Source organism: Bubalus kerabau, chromosome 4 (assembly GCF_029407905.1).
Source record: "Bubalus kerabau isolate K-KA32 ecotype Philippines breed swamp buffalo chromosome 4, PCC_UOA_SB_1v2, whole genome shotgun sequence".
Classification (NCBI taxonomy): Eukaryota; Metazoa; Chordata; class Mammalia; order Artiodactyla; family Bovidae; genus Bubalus; species Bubalus kerabau.
The window spans coordinates 40,543,205-40,561,971 of NC_073627.1; the positions used below are offsets into that span (position 1 = coordinate 40,543,205).

Sequence of the window (18,767 nt, forward strand, 5' to 3'; positions counted from 1 at the left end):
GCAAACTTGGGGTAAGAACCTGGGATAAGAGCAGCCTGTTTCCTGAGAAGCTTCAGCAGCGAGGATGAGATGGAGTAGGGATTTGGGGGTGTCCACCAACAGCTCCCCCACCCCATGCATGCAGTCAAGGGTCCAAGAGAACAGTGGCTCCTCTTTCCCAAGGGCAGAGCCCACCCAGGACAAGCCTGCACCCCCAAGACCCAGCCTAAAAGAGGAAGCCACCTCCTCTTGGTGCCAGCTTTTACCTTTGCAATCTGAGGGACACTGGGCAACTTGCTCAGTCCGGCCAAGGGAATCCGCTCGTGCACCGTCTTCACTTTGGACCTACACACGTTCAAAAGATGAGAAGAGGTGAAGATCACCTTTCACGACATGGATGAGGATGAGAAAGGGGAGTCCACAGAAATGGAGTCAATGAGGAAGGTGGCTGAGATCACAACAGGCCACAAAGCAGGTACCTGAATCATGTCACCCCTGGGTCGGACCTGCCTCATGCCACCCGACCCAGGCATTGGGTGCCCCTGACTTAAATGGGAAAACAGAATCCTACTTAGGGACCCCACGGGAAATGGATACTCAAAGAACCTGCTGGGTACAGCTGACTGCAACTGAAACACAGGAAATGCAAATAGTCACCTTCAAATTCAACATTATTTTTTTGCTTCTTGCTGGGTTTTTTGTGTTCTCCAGAAGTGGGCAGAGCTTCTGGATATATTCGGGTCTGACATGCAATTAAACCTTAAGAAAAGAAAACCTAATATTTGAAAATCTGGACTTACTCAAAATATAAATGGGATGCGAGTTGCTTTATAAAGAGATTCACCATAAGATTCTAAATTTAGCCCATTCCCCTGATTCATTCAGCACATTATGAAAGTGTTGAATTCTACCGAATGCTTTTCTGCATCTGCTGAGATCATCATATGGTTTTTAATCTGTTAACCTGGTGGATTACATTTCTGTTGAGCTATCTTTTCATTTCCTGGGTAAAACTCCACTTGCTTATGCTGTATTATTTTTTTCATATCCTCCTGAATTTAACTTGTTGATATTTCATTTAGCGTTTCATACCTACGTTCAGTAGCAACACTGGCCTATTTTATTTTCTTGTGCTTCCCTTGTCAAGTTTTAATATCAAACCTCAAAAAATAGGAAGCATCTCATCCTTTGAAATAGTTTGTATACCATAGGAATTTTCTGTCCCTTAAAGGTTTGCTAAAATCTGTCTGTGAAATCTCTGGGCCTGCTCTTTTCATTTGGAGGATACTGTTGGCTACCAGTTTAGGTTCTTTAACGGTGAATGTTAAGGTTGTCTACTCTTCACCGAGTCAATTTTGGTTAATTTATGTTTTATTCTATAAAATTATCCATCAAATGCATTAATATTCAGTTGTTTTTGGTGTTCTCTTAAGACTTCATTTCTATTTGTAGTTGTATCCCCTACTTCATTGCAGAAATAATATCTGTTGGTATCTTTTCTGTTTTCATTATCAGCCCTTGCTGGGGGTTTAGTTTATTAATCTTTTCAAAGAGATAGCTTCTAATTTGTTTACTATCTCTATTCTTTTTTTTTTTTTTTTGCTTTCTACTTCACTAGCTTATGCTTGCCTTTTTTCTTTCCTTCTATTTTCTTTGGTTTCTGCTTTGCCTAAAGCTATGACAAACCTAGATAGTGTATTAAAAAGCAGAGACAACACTTTGCTGACAAAGGTCCGTAGAGTCAAAGCTATGGTTGTTTTTTTCCAGTAGTCATGTATGGATGTGAGAGTTGGACCATAAAGAAGGCTGAGCACCAAATAACTGTTGCTTTCAAATTGTGGTGCTGGAGATGACTCTTGAGAGTTGCTTGGACTGCATGGAGATCAAACCAGTCAATCCTAAAGGAAGTCAACTCTGAATTTTCATTAGAGGGACTGATGCTGAAGCTAAAGCTCCAATATTTTGGGCACCTGATGCCAAGAGCTGACTCATTGGGAAAGATTGAAGGCAAAAGGAGAAAGGGGAGGCAGAAGATGAAATAGTTAGATAGCATCACCGACGCTATAGATAGTGGGAGATAGGGGAGCCTGGCATGCTGCAGTCGATGGGATCACAAAGAGTGGGATACAACTTATCAACTGAACAACAACATTCTTTTTCTAACATCCCAACCTGCATGCTTACACACTGAATCTTTCTTCTTTTTTGCAAATGCATTTAAAACTAGACATCTCTCCCTAAGTACCACTTTAGCTGCATCCCACACACTGATAGGTGGTATTTTCACTGTCACTTAGTTCTAAATATTTTGTCAGTTCTTTTGTGATTTCCCCTTCAGCACATGAGTTATTTAAAAGGGCTTTCTTTGTTTTTTATTTTTTTTACCATTCCAAATGTATGAGTTTTATCTTTCAGTATTTTAATTGCTGACTTCTAATTTAATTTTTGTATGTTCTGGGAATATAACCTATTACATTAGTTAGAAAGTCACTCAGTCGTGTCCAACTCTTTGCGACCTCATGGTCTATACAGTCTATGGAATTCTCTAGGCCAGAGTACTGGAGTGCATAGCCATTCCCTTCTCTCTGGATTGGTGATATTCCCAATCCAGGGATCGAACCCACGTCTCCCACATCACAAGCGGATTCTTTACCAGCTGAGCCACAAGAGAAGCCCCCATATATGATATTTATTATTTGAAATTTGCTAACTTGATTCATGGACTGTTTTTTCATGTCCATGTGAGCTTGAAAAGAATGTATCTTTTTTATCTTTTGTTGAATTCAGGAATGTATCAGGAATGTATTATAGAAGGTCAAATTTGTTAACTGTGTTGTTCAAATCTATACCCTCACAATCTTTGTGTCTGCTTGGTCCATTGGTATCTAAGAGGCATTCCTGAAATCTCCCACTGTAGCTGAGGATTTGTCTACTCACATTCCTATCAGCATTCGCCTCTTTAGCCTCAAGACTATGTTACTAAGTGCAAGTTCATGACTGTTAGACTTTCCAGGTGGACTGTTCTTTTGATCATCATGTAGGCTGAGGCCTCTGAGGGGTCCAGTAAAGAGCATCTTTCCTGGCCCAAGTTATGAACAAAATCAGAAAAAAAAAAAAAAAAAGAAATTAAAAGTAAGGCAGCTGGGGACTTTGCTAGTAGTTCAGTGGTTACGACTCTGCACTCCCATTGCAAAGGGCTCGGGTTAGAGATCTAAGATCCCACACGCCACACAGCATGGCCAAAAAAAAAAGTAAGGCAGTTGGAAATGAAAATGACTCCTTTGGTACTGATAAAGGTGAAGAGGAAGTACAGTAGCTTAGCGTGAAGGTGAAACGGATGTTTAAACTAAACCCCAGTTATCCACCAGTCACAGTGCGGGGCAGGGACAAGCCTCCTCTCCTGGGGTCTGCTCAGGTGAGGCTACAACACAGGGAGCAGAGGGAGTGCCCCAAGGGCAGACAGCTTCAAGAGGAAAAGCGAAAAGGATACAGCTACCTACATCAAGTTCTTACTGCAAATTTACCTACCAAGAGGGTGGAGAGAGCCAGGAGTGCTACACAGAAGTGTTCCTTCACAAAGCAAGGAAATCAGGAGCAGGGAAGGATTCCCAAGTTACAAGAGTGCTCCTTTTATCTCTACTGATGCATTTTCCTTGAAATTCTATTTTTTTCCGACAGTACTATTACTATGCCAGATTTCTTAGCTAGTATTTTTCCAGAATATCTTTTTCTATTTCTTCATTTTAAATCTTTCCATGTCATTCTTCTTTAGACATGACTCTTATAAGTAGAATACAGCTGCATTTTAGTTCAATCCGATAGCCCGAGATTTTCATAGACTATTTGTACTTGTGCTTACTCATATACTTGGAATTGTTTTTATCACTTTGTGTTGTTAATAACCCTGTGTTTTTCCTTTTTTCTCCTTCCCTGCCTTCAGTTTGGTAAACTTTTTAAAATTCTTTTTATCCCTCTGCTGGTTTAAGAGCTATATATTGTATTTCTATAACTTCCAATACACCTATTTATATTTTTCCAACAAACTCTAAACTTACTTGCCATTTCTCTCCTGAGGAAGGAAGAAGACACAAGAGCTACTGAACTCTTTCCTTCCCACTGTCTTTTGTATAATTGTTTATAAATTTAATTCAAGAATTTTTTCTAGGAAAAAAAAAGAATTTTTTCTTTAAAAAAATTCTTTTTTCCAGTCATTAATTAAATTTATCAACATAGTTTATCTATTTCTTCTTACTTTTTAGTTGCATCTTTTCTTTTGGTTTTTCTTTTCTTCTAGCTGAAGTATATCCTTTAGTGATTCTTTCAGTTAGATTTTGTGTGTATTATTCAGCCATTAAAAATAATATATTTGAATCAGTTCTAATGAGGTGGATGAAACTGGAGCCTATTATACAGAGTGAAGTAAGCCAGAAAGAAAAACACCAATACAGTATACTAACGCATATATATGGAATTTAGAAAGATGGTAACAATAACCCTGTGTACGAGACAGCAAAAGAGACATTGATGTATAGAACAGTCTTATGGACTCTGTGAGAGAGGGAGAGGGTGGGAAGATTTGGGAGAATGGCATTGAAACATGTAAAATATCATGTATGAAACGAGGTGCCAGTCCAGGTTCGATGCACGATACTGGATGCTTGGGGCTGGTGCACTGGGATGACCCAGAGGGATGGAATGGGGAGGGAGGAGGAAGGAGGGTTCAGGATGGGGAACACATGTATACCTGTGGCGGATTCATTTTGATATTTGGCAAAACTAATACAGTTATGTAAAGTTTAAAAATAAAATAAAATTAAAAAAAAAAAAAAAAGAGACATTGACCAGACAACCCACATATTTGAATAAGCAGTTACTTCCATGGAAGATGAATATCATAAAGATGAAATAAATAAATATAAATAAAGATAAAAAAAAAAAGATTTTGTGAATAATGTACTCCCTTCATTTTTTTAAATGTCTGAACAGCTTTCTTCCACCATTTTAAAGCTACTGTCCCACTGTCTCATGGCTGATAAGAAACTTGCTCTCAGCCTGGTTGTCATTCATAGATAATCTATTTTTAGGTAGCTTTAAAAATTCCTATTTATCTTTGAAATTCTAAATGAAATCTGTTCTTTACAAGTTTCAAATAACTACCTGCAAACCATCTAGATCTAGAAACTTCTGGAGAGAGAATTCTTTGAGAACTTTTCAATTTATTCCACTACTGTTATTGATCTGGTCAGGTTTTTCACCTCGTGTTAAATCTAGTCATGGATGCCCTCCTAGAAAAGCATCTGCTTCAAATGAAATTTCCGATATAATAGCATGGGTTGAACACAATGGGCTTCTCTGGTGGCTCAGTGGTTAAGAATCTGCCTGCCAATGCAAGAGATGCAAGAGATGTGGGTTCGATCCCCAGGTCTTAACCACTGGACTGCCAGGGATGTCCCTAATCTTTTGTCTTTAAAACAGTTTATTTTTTCTAGAGGTTTGCTAAAAATACAAAGTTAATGGATATCAGAATTTAACTTGGCTTGCTATAATAAATCCTTTCCAAAGCTTGGATATTTTCCTACCCTCTAAACGCTGCTGCTGCTGCTGCTAAGTCGCTTCAGTCGTGTCCGACTCTGTGCAACCCCATAGACGGCAGCCCACCAGGCTCCTCTGTCCCTGGGATTCTCCAGGCAAGAACACTGGAGTGGGTCGCCATTTCCTTCTCCAATGCATGAAAGTGAAAAGGGAAAGTGAAGTAGCTCAGTCGTGTCCGACTCTTCGAGACCCCATGGACTGCAGCCTACCAGGCTCCTCCGTCCATGGGATTTTCCAGGCAAGAGTACTGGAGTGGGGTGTCATTGCCTTCTCAGCTCTAAACGCTAAGTTATGCTTTTTTAGAGGCAGGATCTTTTCTTTCACCAAACTATTAGGGTTTGGGTTTTTTTTTTCCCTCTCCTTCTTTTTATACCCAAACTTAAGAAAGGTGGAGCTTCCCAGTTGGCGCAGTGGTAAAGAATCCACCTGCCAGTGCTGGAGACATGAGAGACACAGTTTGATCCCTGGGTCAGGAAGATCCCCTGGAGTAGAAAATGGCAACCCACTCCAGTATTCTTGCCTGGAAAATTCCATAGACAGAGGACTCTAGTGGGCAGTCCATGGCGTTACAAAAGAGTTGGACATGACTTAGCAACTCAACAAGCACACACATTGAAAAAGGTGACATCTACTCAGGCTTATTGTTGCTGCTGCTAAGTCGCTTCAGTCATGTCCGACTTAGATGGCAGCCCACCAGGCTCCCCCATCCCTGGGATTCTCCAGGCAATAACACTGGAGTGGGCTGCCATTTCCTTCTCCAGTACATGAAAGTGAAAAGTGAAGTCACTCAGTCATGTCCAACTCTTAGCGACCCCTTGGACTGCAGCCCACCAGGCTCCTCCGTCCATGGGATTTTCCAGGCAAGAGGACTGGAGTGGGTCGCCAGTGCCTTCTCTGCTCGGGCTTGTTACTTATCTCCAAATTGTAAGGAGATTCTCCTTGGCAACTCTCACAGCACACACATGTTGTTAGAATCCTCAGATTTTAGCTGGAGAGCTGGTTGCTCTAAGACATCAGTTAAATAATCCAGAAGCTGACAGGGAATGAGGAAGAAGCTGGGATAGAGTCACTGCCAGCAGGGGAATTTCATCTCTGCATAATTTCTTCTTTGTGCCTGGTGAAGTTACTAGGCCATGGGGCCAATTTTTTTTACATCTGGCTTTCAGTATACCATGTGGTTACCCAACTTCCTAGCTGGTGAATGGCTTCTCTCTGCCACCCTGCTCACTGGATTTCTACTGGGAAAGCCACATTTGAGCTTAACTCCCCAGGGCATTTTTTTTAAAAAAGAATCCTATGCATTTCTTTTTAGTATTTATTTATTTGGCTGTGCCTGGTCTTAGTTGTAGCACGAGGGATCTTCGATCCGCCTTGTCGTATGCGAGATTTTTTTAGTTACAGCATGCGGAATCTTCATTGCAACATGTGGGATCTAGTTCCCTGACCAGGGATCAAACCCGGGCCCCCTGCACTGGAGGGTGGAGTCTTAGCCACTGGACCAACCAGGGAAGTCTCTCCCCTAGGCATTGATGTCAAATGCTATTGACCCAAAACAACAAAAGTGGTTCCATGTAGAAAGACCCCTGAATGTTCCAGGGCTCACCCTTACTTCTAAACAGCACAGAATTATCTCCAACATGCGGCAAACCTGAGTTAGATCCCTGGGTTGGGAAGATCCCAGTATTCTGGCCTGGAGAGTTCCATGGACAGTATAGTCCCTGAGATGGCAGAGTCAGACACGACTGAGCAATTTCCATTTCATCTGTTCCCTCATTACACTGCTTTCTAAGGAAGAGGCACTGAGGTCAGTTCTTAATATCACCCCATAGATTACCAAAGAATATAAAAATCATCAAAATATGCTGCGTGCCAAGCATCTTTCTCTCTCTTTAAGTCCAGGTGTGGCATTTCAGATAGGATATGGTATTAGAAAAAGAGGGTTAGATCCTTGTGTTCAATTATCTTCTTACTCAGAAATGCTACCCCATCTGGGTCTGACTTTTATTAGGAAAGGAAGTAATTTTCTTCACAGAGGTTCACCAACTTGAAATCCTATTAGGACATGGGGATCCAGGTATTACTCTCTCAGAATATTAGTGCTAGCGATTTAATAGACTCTTCCTTGCCTTGCAAACATCATTTCTAGCCAGGTGAACCTCACCAAAGAAAATTGGTTCCTTTCTTAAGAAAGAGCAAATCAAAATTGGATGAGTGCTGACAACTTCCTTGTACCAGCTCCCCCCTCCTCCTATCCTTCCCGTTGCGAGGCTAGTTGTCACTCTCCATCCCATTTTTATCTCAAAACTTGGGCAGAGAAAAAATGCTATTGCTCTTTTCCAAATACCATCAAGGACTTCCAATTAGATTCACAAATATGGGAGCTTGACAGGTTCCCAGCATACTGCTAAGCACCATTGCTGATTTTCCCTGCTTCTCCACCAGCCCAATGGGGACAGAGGTATTTAAGATTGACTCTCTGTGTTCCCACAGCATCCTGTGCAAATCAATAAAATCATACTGTGCCATGCATTAAAATCCTCTGTGTTTCTCACCACTAGGCCTGCAGAGAACATGGCCCATCCCACTGTCATCATTGCAAAAGATGTTCTTAAAAAACACGTAAGCCCAACAGAAACCAATTCCAGTTCCTGCCCTTGAGAAGGTCATAATCTGGAGAGAGGTCCCCGGCCTGTGAATCAGTGCTCCGGTTGTTACCACCATTCCTTTTTGGGGAACCCAGGGTACACAGAGATGCTTTGGGACCTATTTTCCGTGGCCGGATGCACACTGGAGGCAGTGTTCTGGTAAACCTTCTCCCAGGACAGTCTGGAGCTGCATCTCAGCAGGATGAACCATCTTTCTCTGAGTCCCAGTCCCCACAAGAGAAGCAGGTGGGGGTACGGTCTAGGTGACCTTGAGACCAGACACCACACTGACTCCTGCAGTCAGCCAGCTGGCACAGACACCTGGTCTCCCCGCCTGGCAACTCACACAGAGCCCCAAGACTCCAGCCAGGTTTATTTCCCCAGCACACCTAGACCAGACCGGTCAGACCGGTATTTCTGGGTACCGGCCACTAGAGGCGTGGCCTCCAACAGAGCCAAAGCCCCACCTGAGAATGATCCGAAGGTACTCAACACCCTCAGCCTCCTCACACTTTACGGACAGGAGCAAGTTTCCCAGGCTGCTGCCGGTACAGTAGAAGTTTAGATGATCCTAGAGACAGAAATCAGACGTTAGCGGGGATGGGGAGGACCCTCCAGACATGTTCCCCCAAATCACCTGCTTCACCAGGAGTCAGAAGCCCCAGAGCAACAAGGAAGAGAAAAAGGGAATCTTGTGGTTCTGCTGAGGGGAAGGAGGAGAAGGGCCACAGTAACGGGTTCCAACTGCCCGGAGTCCCAGGACCTGCCAGGCACTGGGCTAAAAGCCCAATATCCCTTCACTCCCTTAATCCTGACTCTTAACTTTATGCAGAAGAAAACATCATTGTGCCCATTTCACAGATGGGTAAACCACGTTCAGAGTCGTTAACCATCCAAGGTCACACCACTAATAAGTGAAAGATCCAGGGTTCCACATCTGTCTTGACCAAAGCACAAGTTCTTCACCACAAGATACCTAGTCTGCTGCCTCGCTCCCAGGGGCAATCCTCCCCAGTTCAGACTATTTGCAGGAATAAAGCTGGGAGGGTGGAGCCAGTTGGTGCTCTAGACAGTGGGTCTCTCCCTGGCTCAGGGAGCCCATCTAGTTAGGACCAGTTATCTCAGTGTGGAGCCTGGAATCTTCATTTTAACACATTCCCCAGGAGGTGCTGACAACATAACTCCTAAGACTGCAAAGCTGCCTTAGGCTGGAGATTTCGGGAATCTGCCCTCGGGACTTCCGGAACCTGGCAAGTCTGGTGGGCAGAATATATTAAAGGAAATGTAAAGTCGTCACTTTTAAGCCATCAGAGGCTCACAGCACATCATCTGGTACAAGTACCAAGGGGGACCTGCTAGAATGAGGACACAAGAGACTTGTACTATTTTGATAGAAACAGACTTCCTAAGTGTGAGAACATTTTTTTTTCCTTCCACTCTCCTTTACCTCCAAACACTACCCATTCCATCACCTTCTAAAATATGTGTCGGGGGTGTTCCCAACCTGGACCCATCATGCACGAGCCTTCCTGGCTCTGCAAACGCTCCGTCTGCCCCACCCTTACCCCCCACCCCCGCCCAGGGACAGAACCAGTCAAGACACTGGCAGGCAGCGAGGACAGGGGCAGGATTGGGAAGAGGAGAGACAGAGAGAAAGGGGGCCTGGAGAGGAACGCCAGGCTCCTGCCCCCACCTCCAGCAGCTATTTATTTCCCTGCCCTGGGTCCCCGGGCCTTACCTTCCCCAGGAAGTGCCTGCGATAGGCCCTGGCTTCACCCTTGCACTCGAGCTTGTAGCCAAACGTGCTGGGACTGAGGCTGTCCTCCTCCTCATCCTCACAGATGCTGCTGCCCAGGGAGGTCGGTGTGCTCACGTTCTCGGGGTCCTCAATCCAGTAGCCCCCAAACTGGGGCAGGACGATCAGGGGGTATGGGCCTCCCTTCTCCACAACCTGGAGGCAGAGGGAGAGTCTGGCACTGCAGCCTGTCCCGGGTCTACAGAGGAGGGGAGGGGTGCCGGTGGGGTGCCTCAACCTTCCAACCGCTCCAAGGAGGGGATCCCATCTTTGAGGCCAAAAGCAGTAACATGAACCCCTCCTCTAAGCCCTGCAACATCTCCAGTTTCACCGACCCTGGAGCACCAGAGGTGCAGAGCTTTGGCAGATACCTCCAATTTACACATGGAAAAGCTGAGGTCACAAAGGGGATAATGGGAAGAGACCTCAGGCCCTCAAGTTCCAGGGCCAGCGTTCTCTCCCACGTGGGGCCGGGCAGGGACCATCAACATCATCACCATCAGCTCCCCCAGCTGCACCCCAGAGACAGGACCCAGAGCTGAAGGCAGCCAGGGGGCTCCTACCTCGTCGATGCTGGGGTACGGAATGTAGTCATCCTGCAAGACAAACCAGACAATGTCACCATCCATCCCCGCAACACCCATCAGGTTTGACCACTGTTTCCATTCCCCTCTCCCAGATGGGGGAGGTAGTGGGCTGGGGGCCTGGCAGACTGCAGCAGGGCCTTGGGAGGATCAACGGGCAGAACACCGGACAGAAAAACAGCCTAGAGGCAGCTCTGGAACCTGGCTTGAGTTCTTCCCCAGAGTGACAGAACCTGAGTGCAAACCCTGCCAGCTGAAGATGCAGTATGCAAAGCGCTGAGGCCCACACTTCTGGTGACCCAGTTGCTCACCCTAGGAGGCTGTGACAGGAAGGTAACCTCTGATCCCATCCAGCCCCCTCCAGGTAAGAGGGCTGACCTCCAAGTGATGAGCTGCACCCGTGGGCCTGGGCAATGTAAGTTGAAGCTGAGAGTTGATGCCTCTGGAACCTGGAGCACAGAGCCCAACACCTCTACACACGGCGTGTGGTCCATTCACAGGAGTGGGTGCAGAGAAGCCAGGCTGAGCCTCAAGCCTTGTCTCCACCCCAGTTCACCCAGAAGCTGTCCCAAAGGCATCAAGCCAGGGCCCCCCTTGCTGCCCACTATGCCCCAGTCAACATGGTGTGGTCACTTAAGTGGCTCATGGTGAAAATCTGAGATAGACAGCGTAAGATAGCAGAACCCAGCAAGCCCGCTGTGTCCCCTGTCTCTGTCACCCGCCCAGCCCACCTTGTTCTTCTGGGGTCCCGGCTTCTGCTCTTCAAGCTTGATCCCCTGCAGAAACAAGGAAAAGAGGATCCATGGAAAAGCAAAGGTCACAGAAGACAAGCCAAACAGAGGAGTTTATCAGGAGCAGCTGCCTTAGCTGGCAGGTAGTGACAGCAGCAGCGGCAGCTGGCGCGGCCCTTACACACTCAGGCCTCACAGAAGCCTCGGGCAAGGCAGCAGGTTAACAGCATGGGCTCAAGCCAGATCACAGGAGTGCCAAGCCAGATCGTGGGGGGTTCAAATCCCAGCACTGCCACTTACGACCTGATGACCTTGGGCAAGTCATAAAACCTCTGTGTAGCTCAGTGTTCCCATCTGTAAAATGGGAATGAAAATGGCACCTACTCTGGTAGTGAAGATTCAATGTTGAGAATGTGTTGAGCCCTTGGAGAGTGGTCAGAATATGGTCAAAGCTATAGGTAAGCAGCTTTTCCATGCTGGTGCTTTTTTTTTTTTTTTTTTGGCTGCGCTGGGTCTTCGTTGCTTTGCACAGGCTTTATCCCTAGTTGCAGCAAGCAGGGGTTGGTTACACGGGCTTAGTTGCCCCATGGCACATTTGATCTTCCCAGACCAGGGATCAAACCCATGTCCCCTACATTGCAAGGTGGCTTCTTATCCACTGTACCACCAGGCAATACCCATTCCAGGGCTTAAACATCTCCACCAGGCTCTCTCAAAGCCAACAGGTGAGGGGTGAGGGATGGGAACCTGCATCTTGGGGTGTCGGCACCCACAGGCTGGACTTCATGCCACACCAGCTCCACCCCTCCCTGGTGGGAGGCCCCACGGCTGACAGGCGGGTGGCCTGGTCCTCACTCTGCTGTTGTCTTACTGCCAGTGACCCTTGATGAAGCTGAGCCTCGTGCAGCTTCCACAGCGTCAATAGTGAAATGAGGATTCTAACATCCACCCATCCATCTCACACAGGTGTCATTGCAAGGGTCGGGCACCTTCACTGGGCCTGGATTAAAGGACACCATCTGCAGGTGTCTGGAAGATGCTCTTCTGGGGAGCAGGGCCCAGTCCAGCAGTGCCACGTTCTGACTTAAGTGGGTTTTGAGGGGGTGGGGTACATGGTGTTCCCAAAACTGTTTGAATAAATTCTGACAAGGGTGTGAGATGCTGGGACATGCAGGTCCCTCTGGAGAGAAGAGTGTCCTGCAGCAGCCCCTGCCTGATCATAATAATACAGAGCAGGAACGTGACTTTGCACAGCGCTCCCTCCTTCAGTCTCCTCTGAAAACCCTCAGCACCTATTTACCAACATGGAAGCGGGGGCCCTGGGAGGAGGTTCCTGGAGCTAGTGGCTGTCAGCACCTGGAGGTGAAGCCGGGCTGTGTGTCTACAGTGCAGAGGCCTGTCCCACAGCCCTCAGAGCCCAGGACTCCTGCTCACTCACTGGGTGGATTTAGACTCGGGCTTCTCCGGACTTGGTGGGACTGAGTCACCTGCAGCGTCGTCCAGGAGGGCGTGGGGAGGGCCCCTCCCATTCAACAGGCCCTCCTTTCCCCACATGGGGCGAAAACCACCTGAATGGACAGCAGTCCCCGACCAGGGAAGCAAACTGGGAGGGTGAAGAGAGGGGTGATGTCAGGAGTTGGTCTGTTTGTCCTTCATTAGTCATCCCTGCCTGGAAACAGCCCTGGGCAGGTGAGCAAACCTCCTCCAGTGCCCTCCCCCCGACAGAGCCGCCGCCCAGCACTGGGGCCTCTCCATGTGTCAGCCTTTGCTATTGTTGTTCAGTCACTAAGTCATATCCGACTCCTTGCGACCCCATGGACTGCAGCACACGAGGCTCCCCTGTCCTTCACTATCTCCCAGGGCTTGCTCAAACTCATGTCCATTGAGTTAATGATGCCATCCAACCATCTCATCTTCTGTCGCCCCCTTCTCCTCCTGCCTTCAATCTTTCCCAGCATCAGGGTCTTTTCCAATGAGTTGGCTCGTCACATCAGGTGGCGAAAGTATTGGAACTTCAGAGTCCGCATGAGTCCTTCCAATGAATATTCAGGATTGATTTTCTTTAGGATTGACTGGTTTGATCTCCCTGCTATAGGTTTCATGATTATGGCCCCCTCCCTCATCCCTGGCCATGTGGACACTGAGGTTCAGAGAGGTAGAATGACTTCACCAAGGATGTTCAGCTAGAGAGTATCAGATAGAACTTGAACCCAGGACCGAAGGGATCCAAAGGTTGTTCACTTCTGTTGCTTCAAAGGATTGTGCTCTTCTTCAAATCCTTTGACTCTCGGTCAAGGAGGTCAGGAGTCCTGGATCTTAGTCTCAGCTCTTCACAACTCTCAGAGAACCCTGGATGCTACAATACTCGAGGCTCTGTCTCCACACCCGCAGCATGAAAGAGAGTGCCCACACTCAAGGAAAGACTCCGGCCACACTTCACACCAGCCACTTCCCCACATGACTTTCAGACACACTGAAGAGCTGGAAGCTGTGGCCCCTCGGAGGCTGGGGCCCAGTGGGCACTTGGCAGAGGCCCAAGCATTGGGAAGTCTGGTCTCAGCCCCAGGTAGTCTCAACTGAGATGAAATTGACCACCCACCCACAGGGGTCAGCCACCTGCCGTGGAGACAGAAAGGAAGCATAAAAACCAGACCCTTGGGAATTCTCTGGTGGTCCTGTGGTTAAGACTCTGAAGCTTCACTGCAGAGGGTGTGGTTGCATCTCTGGTCAGAGAACTAAGATCCTGCAAGCCTCGTAATATGGCCAGAAAAAAATAAAACAGACCCCCTGCCCTTGACAGGCTCCCAATCTAGCTGAGAAGACAACTCAGCAGCCTTGAAACAAGAGAATGATGAGGTCAGTTGAGTGGGGCTGGATTCTGTGCTCAGAGAAGCCCTTTGTGGGGAAGGCAGGGCTAGGGGGAGGGAAGTGGGTAAAGAGATAGGGGTGAGTGGATTGCAGGAGCAACCAGAGAGAAGGCAGGGCAAGCTGCAAATTCCCCACCAGCTTGGCAGAGTGCAGAGCGGGACTCCAGGGATTGAGGTAGAAATCCCAGCTTTACTTAATTATATGCTGCATCCCACCACTCACTGTCAAGGCCAAGGCCCTCCCTGTTTCCGAACTTGACTGTAGGTTCCCTAAATACATATAAATTAGCTTGTAGTCCACACACTGCTGGGCACAGAAGGGGATTTTTTAATAACTTGCTTGTGATAATAACACAACCACTAATAATAGTTTTCCCTTAAACCATCCCTACCTCTCCCCACCCTTAGGGCGGCGACTTGGCTTTTCCATGAGGACCATGCTTGATTGCTGGTGGCAGTCACCCTCTCAGCAGCTCCACCTGCATCTCAGGCTGACTGTGGGCACTTCATTTGCCTCCCTCCTAGAGTTTCCAAACCATCACTACAGAATCTTCCTTCCTGGAGCCTGGAGCGTCTACTTAGCCACCATAACATAGTGGCTAAGCCTTCTGGCTCCAAAGCTAACAATAATAACTTTCCAGCCCTTGAGTGCTTTACTTAATAGCTCTGTGCCTTGGTTTTCTCATCTGTGAAATGGGGATAACAATATACCTACTTCCTGTGGGACTTCTCGGGAAGAAATGAGGTGACACCTATCAATCTCTGAGCCCAGAGAAAGTGCCTGAAATGTGTAGGCTATCATCAGCATCTTCTTCCCATCTGTAACTGTTATTTCTCATTTCATCTGGACAACCATGTAAGTGGGTATTTGCATTCTCATTTGTAGAGCTGTGCTATCGTGATTTATGAGAAATATTAATATATATTTGGTATAGCAGCCAGGTCCCAGGGGCTCCCACTGGCCAAATCTAAGACAACTTGAGCATTAAAATATTTTATTATATAGACTATAAACTATAGTATAATCAGAATCCATGAGTCCATACTAATGAGTGAATGGATGAATGGATGGATGGATAGATGGACAAATGAACAAATGAACTGAAAAAAAGGGAAAGCTCTTCTGATTGTAGAAAGCCAACTATAAACACAGGAAAAACCTAAAACCCTTGGCATTTCCTAGGTGCTAAGAGCAATGGAGCATCTCTTTTTACAGCATTTGAACCTTTGTCCTTCATTCCTGAAACAGCTCCAGAGCCAGAAAGGTGAAAGGGGTGTCCTGTTATTCATAAGCTTATGTTAATGAGGTAACTTCTGGGAAGCCCCTAAGGATGGGAGCTTGTTGCTAGGGGAACCAACCCTAATTAGAGGATTGGAACTTTCAGCCCCACCCTCAACCTCCAGAGACAGAGGAGAGGCTGGAGAGTCAATCAATCACCAATGGCCAATGATTTAATCAATCATCCTGTGTAAAGAAGCCTCCACAAAAACCCACAAGGACAGGGCTTGGGGGATTTCCTAGCTGGTGAACACACACTGTTCCCGAAGAAGGCATGGGAGCTTGCATCCCTTCCCACATACCTTGCCCGCGGCCATCCTTCCATCTGGCTGTTCCTGAGTTATCTCTTTTTATAATAAGCTGTTAACCTAGTAAGTCAGTGGGTTTCCTGAGTTCTGTGAGTCGCTCTAGTGAATTAATGGAACCAAGGAGCGATCATGGGAACCTCTGATTTATAGCCAGTGAGTCAAAACATGAGTGATAATCTGGATTTGGAATTGGGGTTGAAGTCAGAGGAGGGTGGTCTTGTGGGACTGAGTCCTTCACCTGTGAGATCTCCGGGGAGACTGTGTCAGAACTGGGTGAAATTGTAGGGCACCCAGCTGGTGTTGCTGAATTGTTTAGTGTGGGAAAACGGCCACGCGTTTGGCATCAGAGTGAAACGAGAACAGTGCTGTGAGTAGACAGAAAACAGGAACCAGAGGCTCAGAAAAGGGTAGGAACTAGTGCTAGCGAGTGTTAGAAGCAGGATTTGAACTCAGGTCTGTCTCCTACTTGGCTGCTCTGCCTCCCAGACATGAGATGACTCCTCTAAGAAGGGGCTTTCTTTCTGACCCATTCCAGGAATGACGGACCCTCTCAAACCCTCCCCACATCTGTCTGCCCTGCTGGCAGGTTCTGTTTATCTTCTCTCCATCCTTCAGGCAGGAACCATTCCAGAATCCTGAGTGCTGTTCACGTGGAAATGGCCTAGGCCCTCAGAACTGTGAGTGCTCTCTTCTCTGCCCTCCCTCCAAGGACCTGAGTTTTGCCCGTGGGTTTCTCCTGGTGTTGTGTCCTGAGGTCACTGTGGCGCTCCCACCCGGGCCTTGCCCCACCCCACCCCACCCCCACATCGAGGATGCTTACCTGCATTTTCTCCAGCATCTCGAAGAACTCCGCTGACTGAAAGACACAAACAGGGCAGAGAGACAAAGACAGGGCATCAGCCAGGAGGTAGAGAGAAAAAGTCTCCCTGCTGACTGTCTGGAAGCTCAACCCCGGCTTCCCCAGGGATGAAATTCATTTGGATCAAGAGAGAAGATAATTTGATTTCGCCTTTGCAGGGCTGGAAGGGCCAGAACACCCCATAGGACAAGACGGGGAACAAAGCGCACCCAGGCTGGCACATGGCCCTGGAGAGAACAGTTACTCAGTCTCTGTCAAGAGGGAGGGGCCCCTGGGAAAAGCCGAGGTTTCCCCAGCGCCTGGAGATTCACCCTCCGGCAGCATTCGTGTTTGGGATGCTTTCAACCCAACAGTGGGGCCAAGATGTCCCACACAAATAGACTTCCAAGTTTTGTGGCAACACACAGCCCCTTCTGTCTCCTCACAAAAGTCTCACTTAGAATTCCAGCATACAAAACCAGTTAAAGCATGCTGCCCTGGCCAAAACAGCTGTGGAAGCTTGAGCCCTGGCGGGTCACCTCTGCCTGTCCCTGTCCGCTGTCCCCAAGGGACATTTCGGGAACCCGAGAACTTGAGAGCAAAGCCTGAAAACTGCAGCCTCCAGGAGCCTGGATGGGTTATTTTTAAAATCATAAACTATGTAAAAATTTTAACCTACTTTGGTGCCAACTTTGTAAACTCCAGATAAGACCAAAAAGAGAAAAAGAAGGTGGAATGGAAGGGTGAGGGGCTGAAAGCTGTACCCTAACAAAACACAGGCAGAGGTTCCACCAGAAGTGTCCCCACTTCCCATTCTGTGAAAAGAGCCCTACTTTCTTCTGGGCATTGGCAAGCCCTGAGTTACTCAGCACACAGAATGGACTGTCCCCAGATGAATAGGGAACAAAAGAAAGCAGTGAAAAGGAAACATGTCCTTGTCGCTTCTCCACGTAGAGGTAAGGCATCCATCCTGCCTTCCTCTGCAGGCACCCACAGGCCAGAACTGCCTGATGTCCCCGTCAGCCTCCACATTCTCAGAAGAGAACCACCATGGAAGGACCCTTATGGAGTCACGGGCAGAAACCAGGCCCTGCTTCAGACTCCAAGTGATCTCTCCCAAGCTAAAACTGGCCCATCAGAGGCAAAGAGTTTCCAACTTCTGCGAAGTTCAGGTTCCAGGGTCTGGAAACCCCACGTGTGAACGTTCAGGGTTGAGGACAAGCTTCGGGCACCCACATCAAGCACCTGTGACCAGAAGCAGCCATCAAACATCCAGCTCTCAAATCTATCCTTCCCATTTGCTCTGTGGATTCTAACCAACTCCAATCTCCAGGATACCAAGAATAATAAAGAACTTACAGAGGGACTTCCCTGGTGGTCAAGGGGTTAAGAATCCGCCTCCCAGTGCAGGCGAGGCATGTTGGATCCCTGGCTGGTGAACTAAGATCCCACATGCTGCAAAGCAACTAAGCCTGTGCAGCACAATTACTGAGCCTGCACACCACAGCTAGAAAGAAGCCCTCAAGCCTCAACAGAAGGCCCGCATGACACACCTAAGACCTGACACAGCCAAATAAACAGATAATGTTTTAAAAAAAGAACTTATACAAATTAGTAAGGATAGAAAGATGAGAAGAAAGAGGATAAGAAGATAGAAACAAACAATCAACATTTTTAAATACACAAACCTCTGACCCAACAATTCCTCTTCTAGAACATATACTATAAACACATTGACACATGAACACAAAGATAGACACAATAAAATGGTCATTGTGGAAACAAATTAAATATCGATCTACAGGAAACTGATCAGAATAAGCTACACAGAATAAAATACAAATACTATGGGAAGCCATGTGTCAATAATTTAGATAACTTAGATGAAATGGGGACTTCCATGGTGGCTCAGACAGTAAAGAATCTGCCTGCAATACGGGGGACCCAGGTTCAATCCCTGGGTTGAGAAGATCCTCTGGAGAAGGGAATGGCAACCCATTTCAGTATTCTTGCCTGGAGAATTCATGGACAGAGGAGCCTGCTGGGCTACAGTCCATGGGGTCACAAAGGGTGGGACATAACTAAGCGACTAATACATACGCAGATGAAATGGACAATTCCCAGCCATCACAGACTACCAAAACTGACT

At 47.0% G+C, this 18,767-nt stretch overlaps 1 protein-coding gene across 1 annotated transcript in view; it reads right to left on the bottom strand.

Moving 5' to 3' along the window:
- RAP1GAP2 (RAP1 GTPase activating protein 2) overlaps positions 1 to 18,767 on the bottom strand; it is a 144,058-nt gene that overhangs the window by 43,414 nt on the left and 81,877 nt on the right. Inside the window, exons 3-7 of the mRNA XM_055576903.1 lie at positions 16,601 to 16,636; positions 10,575 to 10,607; positions 9,955 to 10,167; positions 8,684 to 8,787; positions 246 to 324 (exon numbers count right to left, since the gene is read on the bottom strand). Coding sequence (XP_055432878.1) covers positions 246 to 324; positions 8,684 to 8,787; positions 9,955 to 10,167; positions 10,575 to 10,607; positions 16,601 to 16,636 — 465 coding nt within the window. The remainder of the gene's footprint in view (positions 1 to 245; positions 325 to 8,683; positions 8,788 to 9,954; positions 10,168 to 10,574; positions 10,608 to 16,600; positions 16,637 to 18,767) is intronic.